General features: G+C 46.2%; 1 protein-coding gene across 1 annotated transcript; it reads left to right on the forward strand.

Annotated features, from left to right (window-relative positions):
- Positions 1–711: 711 nt before the first annotated feature.
- On the forward strand, positions 712–20,971 carry CYP21A2 (cytochrome P450 family 21 subfamily A member 2). The gene is made up of 10 exons (XM_028720315.2): positions 712–961; positions 5,001–5,090; positions 6,764–6,918; positions 8,890–8,985; positions 11,871–11,972; positions 12,936–13,022; positions 15,262–15,465; positions 16,637–16,806; positions 19,215–19,318; positions 20,194–20,971. The coding sequence occupies exons 1-10, from the start codon at positions 736–738 to the stop codon at positions 20,457–20,459; spliced, it is 1,500 nt and encodes a 499-aa protein (XP_028576148.2). The 5' UTR covers positions 712–735; the 3' UTR covers positions 20,460–20,971.
- Positions 20,972–21,539: the final 568 nt, after the last annotated feature.

The following is a 21,539-nucleotide window of genomic DNA, read 5'->3' on the forward strand; positions in this document are numbered from 1 at the left end:
CCCCCACAAAAAAAAACACAACACATTTTAAAAGGGCATAGGATAGAAATCGAATCAACCAAAGGCCTGGTCAAAAAGGAATGTTTTTGCCTGGCACCTAAAGGTGTATAATGAAGGGGCCAGGTGAACTTCCCTGGGGAGAGCATTCCACAGATGGGGAGCCACTGCAGAGAAGGCCCTGTTCTCGTGCTGCCACCCTCCGGACCTCTGAAGGAGGGGGCACATGAAGGAGGGCCTCGGAAGATGATCTCAGGGTCTGGTAGGTTCATATGGAGAGAGGTGGTCCTTGAGGTACGGCGGTCCTGAGCCGTTTAAGGCTTTATAGGTCAAAACCAGCACTTTGAATTCGGTTTTATTTTGTCAAGCTACGAAATGCTTTTAAACAACCCACAACCAAAAAAACAACCCCCACCCCCATTTCTCTTTTAGAAAGCCACAAAAAATATTCCTGCAGGGAAAACACAGTTACGATTCCCTGCGCACAGGACCAAAATTATGTACGTCACAACTCCCACTAAGTTACACAACCGCTCTCCTTGACTGCGTTTTCTCCTTGGCCGAAAACTGTGCCACCCATGGACAGCAGAAGTTTCTCCTTGGTGGGTTTGAAGCCTGGGGGTGGAGAGTGTTGTTCTGGGAGGTGCTTGGCTTTGCTCTCCCTGCCTGCCCCACCTCCAACCATGAATGTCCCTGGCTATATATGCACCAGGATGGGGTTCCTGAACCCATTTAAAAATGCTAACTGCTGCGCTCCTCGTTCTCCTCCTGCTGGTTCTAGCCCTGCTGACAAGGCGGCATGGGGGGTTCGGCTTTCCGAAGAACTCGGGGAGGCTGCCCGGGCCTCGGGCCTTGCCCTTCGTTGGCAATCTCCTCCACCTGTTCCATCCTGACCTTCCCATCCACTTCCATGACTTGGCTCGGCAATATGGCTCCATCTTCCGCCTTCGCCTTGGCAGCAAAGGTAAACCAGAGCAAAAACTTCATCACTAAGGCATTGGATAGCTTAGTCACAATTTTACATTGTTTTGCCATTTTATTGTCTTAGGACTCAGCCACGTTTGTTTGTCCCCTGAGTCTGAGAGGTTTTTCTTTCGTCCCAGGGGAAAAACACCCACCCACCCCGCTGTTTACTGCTGAATCAGAAGAAACTTCGGTTGGGTTTTCTGCAAATTGGCTTTTGTTCCGATTCAGCGGTAAACAGTGGGTTTTCTCAGGGAAAGTGGTGAGACAACTGACAAATCTCTCAGACCTCTGCCTATCAATCACAGGACAAACGGAAGTGTGAATGGTTCTTACTGTAGTTTGGGGTGGTTTTTTTTGGTGTGTGGGGGGTATTCTTGTGTGCATTTTCATTTTTAGAAGAGGACTCCCCTCCCTGCTTCAATGGTTGCTAGTTCTCTCTTTATAAAATTTACCAGCTAAAATGTTTATTTGTACACGCAAATGAAGATTTTGCGCATAAAAGGACATTACGATTGCCTAAAATAGCAGTTTTAAAAATATATGTGTGTATAATCGTTTGTCTGTTAGTATTTCAGTTATTGCCTTGCTTCTGCGTTTTAACTTTTTAGAATATCACATTTGTTTGCCCACTTTTATGGTTGTCAATTCTCTCTTTATAAAATTTACTAGGAAAAGTGTATATTTATATGCACAAATGAAGATCTTGTGCACAAAAGGATATTGCAATGATTCAAAATAGTAATTCTTTTTTTAAAAAAAAATGCAATAATTTTTTTGTTAGTATTTGGTTATTTTCTTGCATCTGCATTTTAACTTTTTAGAAGATCATGTTTCTTTTTCTACTCGCCACTGTTGCCTTTGATATTTTTTTTAATAGCCAATACATTTATACATGGTCATAAATGACAAAATTACACACAAAGGTTATTACGATAATGCAAAAGTGTTATTTTTTTAAAAAGAAAAAGTAATAGTAATTAGAACATACATCAAAACTTGATTGGCGTTTGTTAAAATTCAGCAGTGAACAGTGGGTTTTCCCGGGAAAAGTGGCAGGACAAAAGGGGGAGGGGGAGACACCTCTTAGATGTCTGGAAATCACAGAACGAATGGAAGAACCTTAAGTGTCCTTTAGTGTATCAGGGTCTTTTGAAGTACATTATTTTTTTTTAAAAAAAAACATTATTAAAGTCTTGGCTTTTTCATTCTTATTTTGCATGTCACCTTTTGAATAATACAGAGAAGTGGCATTTCAACTATTAAATTCTACAAAAATGAGGAACTATCCAATGTTAGACTTTATTAATTTCCAAAGCTCTGCTTGAAGTGTGACCGATGTTGCATACCACCCATAAATGTTTGCATTAGGGTCCTTTTTCTGAACAGAAAAAGCTAATTATTCCTCCCTCATTTCCCTGATATATAGAGACACAGCAAGCCCCCATAAACCAAGTCATACTATTGGTCTCTCTTCCTCAGTATTGTAATTAATAATAATAATAATAATAATAATAATAATAATAATTTGCACTGCCCATCTGTCTGGGTTTCCCCAGCCACTCTGGGTGGCTCCCAACAGAATAATAATAATAATAATAATAATAATAATAAAGTGATAAAATATCAAACATTTCAAACTTCCCTTTAGTTGTTGGCAGTGCCTGTCCTGAGTTTCTGGATAAGGAATCTTCTCAGCTCTGTCTAAAAATGCCAGAACTTGAACCTGGAATCTTCTGCACACAAAAGAGATACTCTAGATCCCTCCTCTAGTTCACAGCTTCCTAATTACCCTGAACAGTAATTAAATAAACGAAGCTGCTTAGCCTAGAATTGGCTATATACATATATACAGTAATTATTTAAAATTCAGTGTCACGTAAAAAAGTCAAAAAATACATCCTTTTTTAAAAAAAATGTAAAGAAAACTGAACCATCTAAGGGTGTATAATCAATACCCATGTCTGAGATTCCTAGTTCTCCTTTAAGTCACCAGACCACAAAATAACAAAGAGCCTTGTGGCACCATAAAGGACTGATTTATTATAGCATAAACTTTCATGGGTGACTGTCTGCTTCGGCTGGTGAATCTGATGACAGACAGCTGCATCTTACAAAGTGGGTCTGAGTTAACAAAAGGTTATGGTGTCATGGATGTGTAAAGTCCTTTAATGTGTCACAAAACCCTCTTCCTTGTTTGTTTTTTTTAACCACATGCCCTTCAGAATCCAGCTGCCCCTCTGCAGTTATTTAAGGTGCCTGGGTACGCTTCTCCATTCCATAGCACGGCTGTTGATTTCAGCGATCCCAAATTGCTCCAATAATTCCCTATTTAGATCTCAGCCTTCCCATGTGCTGGCAAATAAAATCACGGCCAGTGTTTAAGCAGGTATAATTCCTGCGCTTGCATGTTTGTTTGGAAATGGGTGCTGTTTTTTAAAAACTAAAATAAAATATTAGCCTCATTAGCATAGCGTGAGAGATGCGTCTTCTGACTGGCTAAATGATCTTGATGGCAAATTAAGTAATAATTCCTTGTTTTGTTTCGCTTTGAACTTTGGTGGAACTGTCCATTCTGCCTTAACAGTGGCTTCCCGCGGTTTCAGGCGAGGTGGGATCCTTTTATCAGAAGAGAAGGCAGGGATTTGATTTTTTGATCTACTACTTGCCTAGCCTAGTTTTTCAGTGGCTCTGCCGGTTGGGAATGCGGATCAGGCGCTAGATCCGGGACGGGGAAACTGCGGATCTCCAAACGTTACAGGACTCCCACTCCCATCACCCCCTGTCCATTGGCTGTTCAGGTGGGGACTGATGGGAAATGGAGTCCAACAAGAACCTGTCTGCGCTAGAGAAAGCGGGAGGGGTCTCCCCGGAGTTAAATCTGATGACGCAATAAAAACATAAGGGCATCCCATGCCTTAAACTGGCCAATGCACCAACATTCATTGGATTCTAGTCGCGGTTAAGTTTTGATCATCATCAGCCCAGTGGAACAGGGAGTCAAGTTTACACACGAGGCGGAAAAACCAAAAGCAGACTTCTGATAGTTACTGAAACGAATCGCTTGGTTTCTTCATATGTAAAGTTTAAACGTATTACTAAATGATCTGAAATGGAATTAGGAATGATCTAAAATGTCTGGGGTCCCTATAAAATGTATATAAAAAATGGAAATATCTGATAGAGACTGTATATTGATGTATATTCATGGGCAAGTGGGGTCTTGAACCCTGGTCTCCCGGGTCCTTGTCTGCAACTGCCACACCAAGACCAAAGCAGAAACCTTCCCCACACTCCCCTTTCCCCTTCTATAAAGAAACCCTTTCTGGGACCCCACATTTAAATTCTTCCCTGGTCTCCTTGCTGGCCCTAGTAGGACCAACTTGGCCAGTTAGCCCTGGTGATCATTTGATGTCTGCTAACTGGGTCCCCCAGGGACGCAGGTGGCGCTGTGGGTTAAAGCCTCAGTGCCTAGGACTTGCCAATCGAAAGGTCAGCGGTTCGAATCCCTGCGGCGGGGTGCGCTCCCGTTGTTCGGTCCCAGCGCCTGCCAACCTAGCAGTTCGAAAGCACCTTCGGGTGCAAGTAGATAAATAGGGACCGCTTACTAGCGGGAAGGTAAACAGTGTTCCGTGTGCGGCTCTGGCTCGCCAGATGCAGCTTTGTCACGCTGACCACGTGACCCGGAAGTGTCTGCGGACAGCGCTGGCTCCCGGCCTATAGAGTGAGATGGGCGCACAACCCTAGAGTCTGGCAAGACTGGCCCGTACGGGCAGGGGTACCTTTACCTTTTAACTGGGTCCCCCCAAAAAATGACCCCTGAATTTTTGAATTTTATTGATACTGATGCTGCATTTTATGTTGTATCTTATGTTGTATTTTATGCTGTTTTTAAGTCACATTTTAATCAATGTTTTATATTTCCTGTTAGCCGCCCTGAGCCCGGTTTTTAAACCGGGAAGGGCGAGGTATAAATAAAAATTTATTATTATTCTTATTATTATATAAGCAACTTTTGAATTTATTTTTCTTCTTCTTAGACATGGTGGTTCTGAACAGCACGGATCTGATTCGGGAGGCGCTGCTGCGGAAATGGTCTGATTTTGCAGGACGGCCTCATGGATTTCTTGGTAATTGTAACCTGGTTGAATGGGAAGATATACACATAACCCTGGTTGAAACGTAACAACCAGCCATGACTGCTTAAGCAAACACGGATCAATCCTTGGTTCATTAGCCTAGTTTGCTCACTAATCACAGTCAGAAAAGAACTTAGTCTCCTCAGTTGGAGATAATGAGAAACTACAGTTTATTCAAAATTGCAAACTTTCAATTCCCTTTTCTTGTAGGGATAAGGGCAGAGGGAGAGATTTGGCTCATGCTTGCAACGGCAAGCCATGGTTTATTGTTACATCTGAACCTGACCATAGAGTCAAGGAAGGCCTGGACTAGAGCAACACAAAGCCCTCACTTCCTGTTCCCATGTGAAAGCAGAATCGTGACAAACATTGGCAAGGAAATCCCTCTACCATACCCCCTCATGCACCTTCCTGGAGCCAGTTTTAGGTGCCTAGTAGTGGTGGCAAATCAAAATGGCTGCCTTCACTTGGAAACAGGAAGTGCCAATCAAACTGTGTTTTGACTGGGAAGCTTTGTGTAAACTGTGGGCTTCAGGTTGACCCTAATGGCCTTGATCTACATAGTGGTTACATTATGTTGATTCTCCCACAATCAAACACTTTTCATAGCAAATACCACTGAGGTAATTTTCTTTCATGCCTACCATGGCAGTGACTCCATTTCTGAATATGTGTTCTTCCTTCTCCCTGAATTGTTTTTTCCCAACAGGCAGAGCAATTCCTCCCCTTTCTCTGGCACTATTTTGCCACCCTCCTTGCGTATTTTTGCCTGGGTGAATGAAAACATTTTAATATTACAAGTAGTTGTAAAATAGGGAGCTGGGAGAGAGGAGCAGCAGCAGGAGAAGCAGCTCAGGGCCCGATTCCAAATAGGGGTGAAAACAGGATCCATATTCCATTCTGTCTTGTTCTTTGCTGCATGTAGACCTGTTTCCCTTCTGCTGCAGCTTGTCTTCTGCCAAAACCAAAATATGTCATGTATGTTAGTTTCTGTTTCTCACTGAGCAGCTGCTTGGAGTCACAGGACTCTGTTTACATTCCAGAGACCTTCCAGTCTCATGGGAAGGGAGACGGGGTGTGACGTTAGTGGTTTCCTGTTTCCTTTGTTCCTTTGTTCCTTTGTTCAGTTGCTCTCTGCTTTCGTAGACAGAGGATGTATATTTCTTTGCTGTCTGCGTAGTAAGAAATAAAGCATAGCATGTAGCCCAAACCTCTCGTCCCTTCCCTGTACTGGGAACTCTGCTGAATAGAATGTGCCTTCGAGCCTCATCAAAGGCTTGAGGTCGTTATACGTCGGGAGGCAATTCGAAGGCTCGGCCGAAGTAAGATGAGACTTTATCAGCTTGGCCGAGCGGAGATTCCAACAATGTATACAGTTCATCGTTGACATTACATTGTTCCATCCCAATCATTTCAGTGCACAGGCAATGGAAATCGGGAGGGGAAACAAATAAATTCTGTATCATTTGCAGACTGTAAGCAACAACAGCAAATCCTGGCTTAATTGATTTCCCTTCTGGCAATGGGACCAATGAACGAACTCCGGTTTCTGTTCCGGTTTCCATCACAATTTGCTGGTGTGTGATTGCATTCCGCCCCACCCCCCGGGAAAGAGCAGCAGTCTGGAAGCATTCCTTCTCTCCCTCCTACTTCTCGCCCTGCAGCAGACCTTGTTTCGTTGGGAGGCAAGGACCTCTCCTTGGGCAACTATACGCCGACCTGGCGTCTGCAGAGAAAAATGGCCCACGTAGCTTTCCAGCGCTGCCTGCGAGGAAACATGGAGCAGATTGTCCAGAGCCAGGCTCGTCAGCTCTGCAAGGTGAGATGCTGCAAACGCCACCGACTGATCAGGATGGGCGGCTTGTGCATCTTGTGAAGCCGTCTCTCCGGGGCCAGGACTTCCGCTTGTGCAACAGAACTTCCCCTCCCCTTTTAAAAAAACAAAAAAATGTGGAACCTCTAGCCTGGGCAATAAAACCCAGAACCATGTCGTTTTACTTTATGTCAGGGGCATAGCTGTCAACCATCCCTTATTCGGCGGGAAACTCCCTTATCCCAGCGCCGTTTCCCACTGCTGTCCCTTATTGATGATGTCCCTTAAATTTCCCAGGTTTCAAAGGAAGCAGCTCCTCTCCCTCCCTCGCTGCCGGCCAGGGAGGAGGGAGGCTCCAACTGTGTTGCTTGGCTGCGTTGCTCACTCAATAAGGAGTCTAAGAACGACTGGGGGATGGAGTTTGCATGCCTTGAGCCCGGCCGCGTTGCCTGGGGACTCGCCTTTGCTCAGCGCTTGCCAGCGGAGAAGTGACGGTGGTTTTCCTTGCTGCATCCCCTTTGCTGGGTTGCTGCGCTGTGGGAACCACCACTTAAAGCTTCGTTTGGCTGCTGGCTGGGCTTTCTGCCTTTGGCTCGGAGGGGCTCATAAGTTAAACATACCTGTGCTCGGAATCAGATGGATGCGTCATCGATGGCCCACTCACCCTTGCCAGGGAAAAGGTCTGTCTGGAGCAGGGGCACATGGTGGGGGAAAAGGAAGGGAACTGGTTGAGTACAATGGCGGGCGGCGATCTCGGGGGGGGGGCTTTTGGATTTGTTTTGGAGGCTCCTTCGATTGACTGTTATGGGGGAAAGGAAAGGAGATGGTTGACTAAAATCCCTTATTTTGGCTGCTGATCCCTTATTTTCAAATCTGTAAGTTGACAGCTATGGTCAGGGGTAGGGAACCTTTTTCAGACTGAGGGTAGCACTGCGGGTCACATGCCGTTGGTGGGCGGAGCCAGCAGCAAACGTGGGCTGAGCAACAGAGACGAACTTTGTATGGTGGGCTGCGCTTCAGCCATCCAAAAGTCAGGGGTTTCTGGGTGCACCTCCAGGCAAGCGAAAAGCATCATCACTCTCTAAGGAGAGGGGAGAGTCCTGAGCAGGGGTCAGCAAACCTTTTCAGCAGGGGGCCGGTCCACTGTCCCTCCGACCTTGTGGGGGACTGGACTATAAGCCACCCCCCACGACTCTCCCCTCCATTCTTCACAGCACCGGACGAGCCCCGGTGGCTGCTTACCTGTGTCTTGCAAGCAGCAGGGGCTGGTGGCGGCGGAGGGACAATGAGCGGCGCATGAAAGGGCTCTGGAGAGGGGCTGCTTAAAATGGCGGCCGCTGAAGCGCTGCTGCTGCTGGCACCAACAAAGCCCAATCCCCTTCCTTCTCTAGGCAGGGCGGGGAGAAGCCAGGAGGAGGGAGGGAGGAGGTGCCTGCAGCAACTTCTGGTCAGTTTTACCATTTCTGCATATTCCATTCTTCCTTTACTGGGACTTCTGCTTCTTTCCATTTTGGGGCAAGTAGCATTCTTGCTGCTGTAGTAGCATACATAAATAAGTTTCTATACAGTTTAGGTAGTTCTGTCCCTATAACTCCCCAGAGAAAAGTTTCTTTTTAAAAAATAAAATAAAATAAAATTTACTTTGAACATCTTTTTCAATTCATTATATATCATTTCCCAGAAAGCTTTAACCTTACTACAAGACCACCACATATGATAAAAAGAACCTTCTTTCTCTTTACATTTACAACGCTTGTTTGATTTAGATATATCCATTTTTGCCAGTTCACTTTGTGTTAGATACCAACAATATGTCATTTTTGTATAATTTTCTCAGAAACCATAACATGCTGTAAATTTTATAACCAAATTCCACAATCGTTCTCATGTTTCCATGTCTATATTATGACCAATCTCTACCGCCCAGATGATGCTACATGTTCTAAGGGAAGCCTTTTCCTCTTCTGGTTTTCTCAGGCTTTCCATGGTTATGGGGGCAAACCTGTGGATTTGGCTAAGGATTTCTCTCTGCAAGCCTGTGGGGTCATCTGCAGCGTCTTGTTCGGCCCTTTGGTGAGTAGGAACGGAGGCATTTGTCCACTTCAGTCCCCCTCAGTTTCTCCTTTTCCCGTTCTCAAGTTCAGATCTCTGTAAGTGCACATCAGTTTGCAATTTCTCTCTTAAAATGTCCTCATGAAAATTCAATGACATTTGAGTGGGCGCCTAATTTACCCATTTTTGCAATGCATTTCGCCCTAATATAAAACATTTTTGTCTGTCATTTTCACCGATTCATGTATTTTATGCACATCTTATGCTAGCATGTGCACTCTTGCACATTACTTGCCCCAAGAACTGCAATGCAAAATCCAGAGAAGTCCCCAGGAGAATTCAACTAGAGCCAGGGCTTTTTCGGCTGTGGCTCCGATCTGGTGGAACGCTCTGTCACAAGAGACCAGGGCCCTGCGGGACTTGACATCTTTCCGCAGGGCCTGCAAGACAGAGCTGTTCCCCCAGGCCTTTGGCCAGGGCACAGCCTGACTCCCTCCCTCGGCAATCTTCGCGGAGCTCTGGCCCAATGGTTGCCATTAATCTGTTTTGAATTAATTTTATAATGAATGATTTTAGAGTGTTGTTTATGCTGTACTTTTGTACTGTTTTATTGTTGTTAGCCACCCTGAGCCCGGCTTCGGCTGGGGAGGGCGGTATATAAATAAAATTTATTATTATTATTATTAGTAGTAGTAGTAGTAGTAGTATTTTAGTGGGTGATTCCCTAATACACCCACGTCCCCTTAATTTCCCCTTAATATACACATACAAATTTAAGAAGAGCCTGGACCTTCTTAGTCCAGGTATCCTGTTCTCACTGTGTGCTATTTTCATGGATGTACATGGATGGGTGGGGTGTAAATAATAAATTGTTGTTGTTGTTGTTGTTGTTATCATTGCTTTCCCACTAAACTGCATTTTTGTACACCTCATTTATCTGGAGAAACGCGCCACAAAATTTTGCAAGGGCAGCTGCATTTCAGTTCATGTTTAGGTAACAAAGCAAATTAGGTCACTGCAGCAAAATGTGTACAGTTCCAAATTTGTCCCTATCCCTATTGCTGAGTCATAAGGTGTACAGTCAAATCTCGGATCCTGAACGCCTCTGTTTTGGAACGTTTCGGTTCCTGAACGTCGAAAACTCGGAAGTAAATGCTCCGATTTTTGAATGCTTTTGGGAAGCTGTGCCTTGGTTGTTGATCATCTTCCCGGAAGCTGAACGTTCTTCCGGAACGGATTATGTTCAACAACTGAGGTTTGACTATAATGGCAGGAAATACCACCGTTGTCATTAGACTCCCCTTCTTGTTAAATCACCTTTTCTCATGGCTATCTGCTCCGACTAGGGATGGAAGGAGTTGTCAGTTCTACTCCTCTCAATTTCTCACCCCCCCCCCCCCTAATTTTAAATTCAGTTTTCTACATTTTGCAGCAATTTTCATTTTATTTTTTATTTTTTTAAAAACCCCACGAATTTCAGGCAGAATTTTAGTGCAAATGTCACTTTCTTCTTCTTCGGCGATCCCTTGTAGCTGAGTAAGATTGTCTTCCATAAACACGGTTTTAACAATGAGTCCGTAAGTGACTGTGGAGGCCAATTCTGGACCCACACGTCCTTCCACAGTGGGAATATTGGTTTCCGGGCGGGAGTTGATCACAGTGTGGATTTGCCAAGTGTTCCTTCCTCTTAGCACATTTATCCCTTGCGTCCTGAGTTCGAGTGTCTTCAAAGCCCAGGACACCTTTGGTAAAGGCTGTTCTCCAACTAGAGCGCTCGCAGGTCAGTGTTTCCCAGTTGTCAGTGTTCGTACTATAAAGGGATCTAAACCACAGAACCTGGGGCTTGCCGATCAGAAGGTCGGCAGTTCGAATCCCTGCGACATGTGAGTTCCCGTTGCTCAGTCCCTGCTCCTGCCCACCTAGCAGTTCGCTAGGCCATAGTAACTCCCCCCTCTCTCCTTTCTTGGAGATTTCTTTTTTATAATTTTTATTATTATTAAACATTTCAACATAACAATTTATCAAAATCATATCAACCTCATCCCCCCCCCTAAATTTCCCACCCCCATCCTTGAAAAGAACCCACCCTCCCACCCCCTCCCGGACTTCCCTCAGCTCCTCTCTCTGGTTTTTGATCACATGTTACTCTCTGCATATTCTAAAATTGTAATGACCCTTAATTTATCTGTCTATATGTTACCAATAGGGACGCGGGGGGCGCTGTGGGTTAAACCACAGAGCCTAGGACTTGCCGATCAGAAGGTCGGCGGTTCAAATCCCTGTGACGGGGTGAGTTCCCGTTGCTCGGTCCCTGCTCCTGCCAACCTAGCAGTTCGAAAGCACGTCAAAGTGCAAGTAGATAAATAGGTACCGCTCCGGCGGGAAGGTAAACGGCATTTCCGTGCGCTGCTCTGGTTTGCCAGAAGCAGCTTAGTCATGCTGGCCACATGACCCGGAAGCTATACGCTGGCTCCCTCGGCCAATAAAGCTAGATGAGCGCCACAACCCCAGAGTCGTCCGTGACTGGACCTAATGGTCAGGGGTCCCTTTACCTTTTATACTACATTTTTTTAGATTTGCCTTCAAACCTATTTATCTTTTCATACACAGTTTTTACTAATGTATGTACACAGTTTTACACAAGCAGTTTCCTCTAATTTGATGCTAGCAACTTTTGCACACACCCCCCCCCCAAATTTGTATTTCTGCCAATCTTGTGTTGTCGGAGAACAGCCTCACAAAATTCGGGCAGGTGCGTACTTTGAAAGAAGGCTGTGTTTGGGGTCACATATTGCTTCAGAAAGTCTGAGTTTGACAGATTTGCCGGAAATGAATTGACTCTCCCAGCATCCCTCCTGCCATTTGTCTTCGTCTCCAGCCTGACTCTGCACTTTCCTCCACTTCAGGACAATTTCACCATTGAGAAACTGCATGACTGCATCTACAAGATAATGGAAAACTGGGGTGCAATCTCTGTCCAGGTGGTGGATGCCTTGCCCTTCCTCAAGGTACAGGGGCAGCAATGAGCTGGCTAACTAGGGGGGAAACACCATTGCCACCTAAACTTGCCTTGCTTGGCCAAGGTCAATTTCACTTTCTTAAAGAGCATCTCCACCCCATCATTCTGCCCAGATACTAAGGTCCAGCTCTGAGGGCTTTCTGGTGGTTCCTTCACTGCAAGAAGTGAGGTTACAGGGAACCAGGCAGAGGACCTTCTCGGTAGTGGCGCCCGCCCTGTGGAACGTTGTTATGTACTGAGTTGAATAGGATTCAGAATGCAGCAGTCTGATTGGTCCTAGAACAATAGGGTCCAGAATGCAGCAGTCTGACTAGTCCACAGGAGCCACCCAATCCAGCTCCAGTTGGAAGTGAATCCGCAACCTGATTGGCCTACAGGTGAATCCCGGAATTAGCCAATCACGTGGGGCCCGTTGTGCAAATAATGTATATAAAGCAGACATTCTGGGGGAACTTCCATTCCTCCTCACCACTATGAGCTGAATAAAGAGCATGAAATCCATTCTCAACTCCGAGTCTATTTCAAACGCCCTCCCATCAGGTGTCAAGGAAATAGACAACTATCCGACTTTTAGAAGACATCTGAAGGCAGCCCTGTTTAGCGGAGTGTTTGATGTTTTATCGTGTTTTTAATATTCTGTTGGGAGCTGTCCAGAGTGGCTGGGAAAACCAAGCCAGATGGGCAGGGTATAAACAAACAAACATCATCATCATTATTATTATTATTATTATTATTATTATTATTATTATTATTATTATTATTATTATTAAAGCAAGTTTATTGACTGGTTCTAGTCAAAGCGCTTTGCTGCACAGCTCAAGCAAGCAGGCTGCTTTGGACTTTGCTATGCTGAGATAGCCTGGTTCTCTGCAAAAGTGGGAGAAATAATCGGGTGGGTCTCTGGGTGTTTTGTGCTGAAAATCAGCTACCTTCTGCTTCCCTGACACCCTAGGTCTTCCCCAATGCCAATTTGCGCCACCTGCTCTCCTGCATCAAAAGCCGGGATGCCTTGGTCCAGCACGTGATGAAGAAACACCAGGTGAGGATATGGATGGTGAGCAGGTTGGGATCTTCTTGTGGGGATCTGCAGCAGGAGACTGGGACACTCATTGGCCCTTGATGCAGCAATGTGGAGAAGCAGCACTTCAAGGTACTATGGAAGATGACATCATGCATTTGTTGGGTAGAAATCCAACTGGTGCAGTGGTGCTCAAGGAAGGCCTTTTAAAAAAATAAAATAAAATTCAAAGATCTTTATTGAAACTTAACAGATATACATAATAACCAAAATTCCCAATGATTCCCTCACATGAAATATAATATCTACATTACAACAGTTGCAGAATTATACACTTAATTATAAAACCCATCACCCACCCTCTACTTCCCTCCACAGCAATTCGACTTCTGTATATTTCTTTCTACATTTTTCTCCTTGCATTCTATAATAAATTATTTTTGTTAAATTCTGATTTTTTTCCTTTGTTTGTTTTGTTATTGCTTACATATTTTATCCTAAGCCTATTAACATGTCATTTTTAGAACAATATTTTGACATATAATCTTCGAAATACTTCCACTCCATTCTTAACTTTTGATTTGATTGATATCTTATAATTGAAGTTAATTTTGCCAATTCTATATACTCATTTAATATACAAATCCACTCTTCCTTTGTTGGTATGTCCTGAGATTTCCATTTAGTAGCAATCACTACCCTGGCAGCTGTTGTTGCATATAAAAAGATTGTTTTTTTTCATATGTGGTATGTCTTTGCCTACCAACCCTAACAGATAAGCTTCGGGATATTTTTATCAAGGTTTTTTTTTAGCATTTTCTTAAGTTCCTCATGTATTATTCCCCAAAACTTCTTTATTTCTCAAGGAAGGCCTCTTGATCCAGTGGATGCTTCTGCTGATGGAAGGGGAGTGGCAAGTTAGGGCTTTGTTTTTGCCAGTTTCCCTCTCCCACCTGCAGCCCCCCTGAAAATTAACTCCAGAGAGCCGAGGGACCCTCCAAAACAGGGTGGACAATGGTGCAGAGGACTATTTGTTCATTATTTGTTTATTACTTTTATATACTGCCTTTATGGGACGCGGGTGGCGCTGTGGGTTAAAGCCTCAGCACCTAGGACTTGCCGATCGAAAGGTCGGCGGTTCGAATCCCCGCGGCAGGGTGCGCTCCCGTCGCTTGGTCCCAGCGCCTGCCAACCTAGCAGTTCGAAAGCATCCCCGGGTGCAAGTAGATAAATAGGGACCGCTTACTAGTGGGAAGGTAAACGGCGTTTCCGTGTGCAGCTCTGGCTCGCCAGAGCAGCGATGTCACGCTGGCCACGTGACCCGGAAGTGTCTGCGGACAGCGCTGGCCCCCGGCCTCTTAAGTGAGATGGGCGCACAACCCTAGAGTCTGTCAAGACTGGCCCGTACGGGCAGGGGGGTTATACTGCCTTTATCTTCCAAGGAGTTCAAGGTGGGGCACATGGTTCCCCAGTTCCTTCTCACAACAACACTGTGAGGTAGGCTAGGCTAGGAGATCGTGACAGGCCCAAGGTCACCCAATGAGCTTCATGTCTGAGTGGGGAAGGGTGAATTGTCAAGATCCGTCCATTAGTAAAGGACTGGGGGGGGATGGGGACTTGTGGCCTTCCAGAGCTACATTGGATTCCCATCACATCAACTGTTACCTGCCCTGACTGGGACCTATTGGAGTTGAAGTCCAACGTTAGATGAAAAAGGCCACAAGTTGTCCATTCCTGTGTTAGTGAATGCCTCTGTTGAATGAGAAGGTTTGAAATTCCTCCAGAATGTTCATAACGAGGGAAACAAATACAAGTAGGCCATTCCACAGATGGGGAGCCACCACCGAGAAGGCCCTGTCACATGAACAGACAAAACGGTAGGGCGATTTCAGTGATGGGGCGTGGGGTGGGCTTTTCATGACAGCTGGAGGTGAAGATTAGATTCAGTCAGGGCTCTTAGATTCCCTTGGGGAGGAGTGGGCGACGTCTTGGTTAAGCAGAAACTGAAGAGGTCATAGCATTGGGGTCTCTTTTGATTTTGGGAGAACTGAAGAATATTAGAAGAGGCCTGGTGGAACAGGCCAGTGGCCCACCTAGTCCAGCACCCTGTTCTCATGGTGGCCTGAGGGAAAATGGCAAGCAGGACTGAAGCACAAGAACACTCTCCCCTTGTGGTTTCCAGCAACTGATACTTGGAAGCATTGCTGCCTTGAAGTTCTCCCTTGCTTGGGCACTAAGCCACTTCTGCTCTCTCTCTCAGGAGCCCCACAGCACCTCAGAAGGACAGGACATGGTGGACCACATGCTGCAATTCCAGCATGACCATGAGGCCAGTGAGTGCAAGGGGACGGGCCTTGTGCCGGAACACGTCCACATGGCCATTGTTGACATGCTCATCGGAGGCACTGAGACCACAGCAACTTTACTCAACTGGGCTGTGGCCTTTTTGGTGCATCGCCCACAGGTAGGACGCAGCGATGTGTGTGTGTGTGTGTGGCTTCCCAGGCTTGGTGGTTCGCTAGGCCACAGTAGCTCCCTCCCTCTCCTTTCTTGGAGGTTTCTTTTTTTTTAATTACTTTTTATTATTATTAAACATTTCAACATAACAATTTATCAAAAACATATCAACCTCATCCCCCCCTAAATTTCCCACCCCCATCCTTGAAAAGAACCCACCCTCCCACCCCATCCCAGACTTCCCTCAGCTCCTTTCTCTGGTTTTTGATCACATGTTACTCTCTGCATATTCTAAAATTGTAATGACCCTTAATTTATCTGTCTATATGTTACCAATAGGGATGCGGGTGGCGCTGTGGGTTAAACCACAGAGCCTAGGACTTGCCAATCAGAAGTTCGGCGGTTCGAATCCCCGCGACGGGGTGAGCTCTCATTGCTCAGTCCCTGCTCCTGCCAACCTAGCAGTTCGAAAGCACGTCAAAGTGCAAGTAAATAAATAGGTACCGCTCCGGCGGGAAGGTAAACGACGTTTCCGTGCGCTGCTCTGGTTCACCAGAAGCGGCTTAGTCATGCTGGCCACATGACCCGGAAGCTGTCTGTGGACAAATGCCAGCTCCCTCGGCCAATAAAGCGAGATGAGCTCCGCAACCCCAGAGTCGGTCACGACTGGACCTAATGGTCGGGGTCCCTTTACCTTTTATGTTACTAATAATAAATTTGTGTTTGTTTATTCAAAACCTGCCAAGGAGATCACTTCATTTTGTTGTTTCTTTTAGTACTTTGTAAAAGGTTCCCATTCTTCTTTAAAATCACAGTCGTCCGTGTCGTGTAATTTATGCGTCGGTTTCGCCAGTTCCACATAGTCCATCAATTTCCCTTGCCACTGCTCTTTTGTCGGAATTCTTCCTTCTTCCTTGGGGGTTTCTGAGCAGAGGTTGGATGGCCATCTGTCATGGGAGTTAGACTAGATGACGCTTGGGGTCCCTCCCAACTCTACAATGCTGTTATTCAGCCTGTGTTTGTGCAGGGTGGGGTAGCGAGGCTTTCTGTGCCCAAGGGTTGCTTTCCCTTGTGTCAGCCTGGGTCTATAGCAAAATATAGGGATCCTAAATTTGCGGGAATGTTTTCTACTTCCTCCCAGCACCCTGATTTGTTCTTATTTATCTCTGCCACTCCAGATCCAGGAGCGAATCCATGAAGAGCTCATGGCCGTGGTGGGAACAGGCCGTGACCCCACCTATAGTGACCGGGAGCACCTGCCCTTCTTGAATGCCACCATCTTGGAGACCTTGCGCTTGCGCCCCTCGGCAGTCCTTGCTTTGCCCCACATGACCATCCGGGATACAAGGTACCCAGTTTCTGCAAGGCCTATCCTGACATTCTTCATGTGTAGAAGGAAACCACGGGGGCTGCGCTGCTGGACCACCTCCGACAGTGCGCTCCCCGGATAGCCACACGTTGGTGTTGACACCTGTAGATTCTCATGTGCGAACATTCGCTGGGCGGATAGATATCCATGCCAATGCAGTGGACTTCTGAGCTGGTGCCATACAGAGGGTGTCAAGAAGGGGTTAACAGCACAGCTCTTGCTCCCACTTTTATGCTGCTGCTGCTGCTGCTGCTGCTGCTGCTGCTGCTGCTGCTATTAATTTGATTAGTGAATTGCTTCCTATGAGCATAAGTTGTGGATGTTTAAAAACGTGTTCCCAAACAGATGTAGATACCTGGAGAACTGAGTTGGAGATATGGGAAGCCAAATGTTATGGCTTGGTCTCTCCCACAAACGCAAGACAACTCTGGCTGTTAATTATTTCAGATTTATTGCTAAAACAACAAACTAGGACAGAGCTCCTCTACTCATTCGTCCTCCCCAGAAGATGGAGTTGCCCGGACTGAGCTCCTCCCCCTTCCCCAGCTTCGAAAACCAAGGTGAGGCTTCTGATTGGCTGCAGGAGCTTCCTGCACTCAATCAGAAGCTGTGTCAGATGCTCGGCTTCCAAAAAATGTTCGCAAACCGGAACGCTCACTTCCAGGTTTGCAGCATTTAGGAGCCAATTTGTTCGGGAGCCACGCTGTTCAACTACCAAGGTACTACTGTATATATCATATTTTTCGCTCTATAAGACGCACCTAGTTTTTGGAAGAGGAAAACAGGGGAGGGGATCTGAATCCCAGAAGCCAGGACAGCCAGTGGGATCGCTGCGCTGCGATTCGCTGGCTGTCCTGGCTTCTTGCTTAGCCGCACATAGCCTCTCCCGGGTAAGGGGAGCCTTCATCCCCTACCCGGGAGAGGCTGTGCACGGCTAAGGCTCCCCCAAGAGCCACACTCCCTTTAAAGAGTGTGCGGAGTGTGTGTGTGGCTCTTGGGGGCTTTTCCTCGAGGCTCTTTAAAGGGAGTGCTGAGCAGAGCCTCCCGCCTGCATTTGCTCCATAAGACGCACACACATTTCCCCTTACTTTTTTGGAGGGGAAAAGTGCATCTTATAGAGCAAAAAATACTGTACATAAAACACCTGCAGTGTGGCATCAGAGCTCCATCTAATCCGACTTCCTACAACGGCCAAAAGGACACCCTTGAGGAGCTCAGAAGCAAGGTATAAAGGAAAAGATCTTTGCCTGCTGTTCCTTAGCAGCAGTAAATTGGATTGGGAAGCATAGGAAACTCATAGATCCCATGCACCCCAACAGGAAATGATGCTTGGTCAGTGTCCCGCGGGATGTTGGGGAGAGCCAGCAGTGTAATTTTCCCATGGCTACACACTGAGGTCCAGCGCCGAGGGCCTTCTGGTGGTTCCCTCGCTGCGAGAAGCCAAGTTACAGGGAACCAGGCTGAGGGCCTTCTCAGTAGCGGCGCCCTCCCTGTGGAACGCCCTCCCACCAGATGTCAAAGAGAAAAACAACTACCAGCCTTTTGGAAGACGTCTGAAAGCAGCCCTGTTTAGGGAAGCTTTTAATGTTTAATAAGTTATTGTATTTTAGTGTTTTGTTGGAAGCCGCCCAGAGTGGCTGGGGAAACCCAGCCAGATGGGCGGGGTATAAATAATAAATTATTATTATTATTATTATTCTCAGGCCTGTTAAAGCTGATGCTTACAAGGCTTTTCCTGTTTCTAGTGAGGCCTTGCTACCATTGACACCAATGCGGGAGGGAGGTTTTGAACCCAGACCTCATGTAAGAGAGAAGAGAAAGGAGAAGTGGGGTGGATTTCAGAGGTTCAGAGGAGTTTGCGCTATGCACTGTACCAGGAATATTGAATTCTTATGGGGGTCACATTCCCGTGTTTGTCAGCACCAGAGGCAAAATGGGGTGAAACTATGAATATATCTTTTAAAACTTATTTCCAGTACTTTCTAGGCATATTGTCGCAGCCCCCTCCATCCTCCACCCTCCATCTAGGGAAGCACGACCAGCGTTTGAGGACATATGCCAGGCATGCAAAAACATCTTTCAGAGCAGGGCAGGTGAAAGGTTGAGGTGGGTGGCTGAAAGGGAACTGCAGCCCCAGGAAGACTTCCGGGGACCGGACAAGAGATACATTTGTTCCCCAGGCCTCAGGTTCACCACCCAACCATCCCTGCTCTGTGTGGTCCCCGGCTGTGTGCTCAGGACAGGAGTCTTTGTGTTTGCAATAGATGCCAAGGCTGTCTCTGAGAAGGTGGTCCAGTGGTCAGGGCAGAGAGGAGAGGAAGCTCAGACCCTGTTTCCTGTGAGATGACAGATGTTAACTCATTTTTTTGTCTTCTCTCCACTCCAAGCTTGTCTGGTTTTTCCATTCCCAAGGGGACAACAGTCATCACTAATCTCTATGGGGCCCATCATGATGAGAGCAAGTGGCACCGCCCCCTGGAGTTCAGACCAGGTATTGTACACTGTGTGTGTGTGTGTGTGTGTGTGTGTGTGTGTGTGTGAGAGAGAGAGAGAGAGAGAGAGAGAGAGAGAGAGAGAGAGAGATCTGTGTGTCAAAATGAGAAAGCAAGGGCTCACCTGCACTTTCACCTGACACATATTTTGATTGAACTACATACCGATTAATTGCTAGGAGTGAATATCGGTATAAGGCAGCTTTCTATGTTCCCAATAAATTTAATTAAAGGTAAAAGGACCCCTGACTATTAGGTCCAGTCGTGGCCGACTCTGGGGTTGCAGCACTCATCTCGCTTTAATGGCTGAGGGAGCCGGCATACAGCTTCCGGGTCATGTGGCCAGCATGACTAAGCCGCTTCTGGCGAACCAAAGCAGTGCTCGGAAATGCTGCTTACCTTCCCGCTGGAGGTATTTATCTACTTGCACTACCTATTTATCTACTTGCACTTTGACGTGATTTCGAACTGCTAGGTTGGCAGGAGCAGGGAGCTCACCCCGTCACGGGGATTCGAACCGCCGACCTTCTGATCGGCAAGTCTCCTAGGCTCTGTGGTTTAACCCACAGCACCACCCGCATCCCTTTAATTACTGTACTTTGGCTTTAAATAGAGATAATTGAGGAGAGCATGAACCGGAATGAGTTGAGGGGAATTGAGCATAAATGAATGGGAAACAAATGGTATTTGGGCAGGGTGCAGATCAATGGAAGAAGTTATCTGGGGTGATCTGGGCGAAAACATGTTGCCTTGACATTTAAATTAGCATATGTAAATTCCATGCAAATAGTGCCCTGGGTACCTGTGCCCTGAATCTTTTGCTTCGGTGGGTAGGCAACTCTCTTCCTGACACCACCTTTCTCTTCTTGCCTAGAGAGGTTCCTGGAGGAAGACCCCTCGGGGGAGGCCCAGAGGCAACTCATTCCATTCGGTTGTGGGGCACGGGTCTGCCTGGGGGAGACTCTGGGGCGCATGGAGGCTTTCCACGTCCTTGCACACACCCTGCGGGATTTCCAGATATTGCCCCCATCGCCTGGACACCTCCCTGACCTCAGGGGGTCCTATCGGTTTATTGTGCATTGCAAGCCCTTCAGGGTGAGGCTGGTTCCCTGGGCAGCGGTGTCTGAACTTGCAAAATGAGGCCTCCACTGGCAGTCGGGACGACACTCAGGGTCCCTTCCGACTCTGCAATTCTGCGATGCTGTTATCTTGGGACAGTCACCGACTCTCAACTGAGTCGTTGTGAGGATAATATAGAAGGGGGGGACGGGAGAACTATTTTATGCCACTTTGAGCTCCTTGGGAGATATACTCTAGCTATTTGTAGATAGATATAATAAACGTTAATCAATTTAACCTTAGTGTACATTAGACTGGCTTTTTGTGGTTTTTATAAAAGATTTTCTTTTGCTACAAAACAAATGGGGAAAAGTACATATTTTGTCTTCACGAAGAGTCTTTTTCACAGTTTTTTTAGGGTCTTTTTCACAGTTCAGTTACATGTAGGGAGAGATACTTGAGTCATGGGCATCTTGCGATTGGGGGAAAAGAGAGGGGAGGGAGAGTGTTGTACTTTAGTTCTGTTTCAGTGTGTTAGTGTAGGGGTTTGTGTCAACATCACGTGTATCACACAATAAATATTGCTGCAAACATTTCTGAGATCATGGTCTTTCTAATGAGTGGCTTTCTAATGAGGTTTGTTAATTGTCCTACTTTAAATGTTGTGAGGATCCTATGGCCTTTAAAAATGTGTTTTTTGGGGGTGGGGGCTATTGGGTTGTTCTTTTAATTTTGATTATGTATCTTGTGGTTTTATATTTTGATTTTATTCTGTGAACCGCCCTGAGACCTCTGGGTATAGGGCGGTATATACTGTAAATTCAATAAATAATTATAATTATGCACGTACACACACACACATACACACACACTATCCTGAACTTTTAGATTACCCAGGTCATTGTTTTAAAACAGGGGTGAAGACACATTTAGCCCTCAATATGTTGCTTGACCCCAACTCTCAACATCCCTGGTGACGGGGCCAATGAGAGTTGTAGCCCAATGACTTCTGGATAGCACCAGGTTGGCAAAAGCCTAGGAGACCAGGGTTCGAATCCCGACTCGGCCATGAAGCTCACTAGGTGACTCTGGTCCAGTCCACTGCCTCTCAGCCTAGCCTACCTCACAAACCACCTCGAGCTCCTTGGAGAAAAAGGGTGG

Source organism: Podarcis muralis, chromosome 2, assembly GCF_964188315.1.
Source record: "Podarcis muralis chromosome 2, rPodMur119.hap1.1, whole genome shotgun sequence".
Lineage (NCBI taxonomy): Eukaryota > Metazoa > Chordata > Lepidosauria > Squamata > Lacertidae > Podarcis > Podarcis muralis.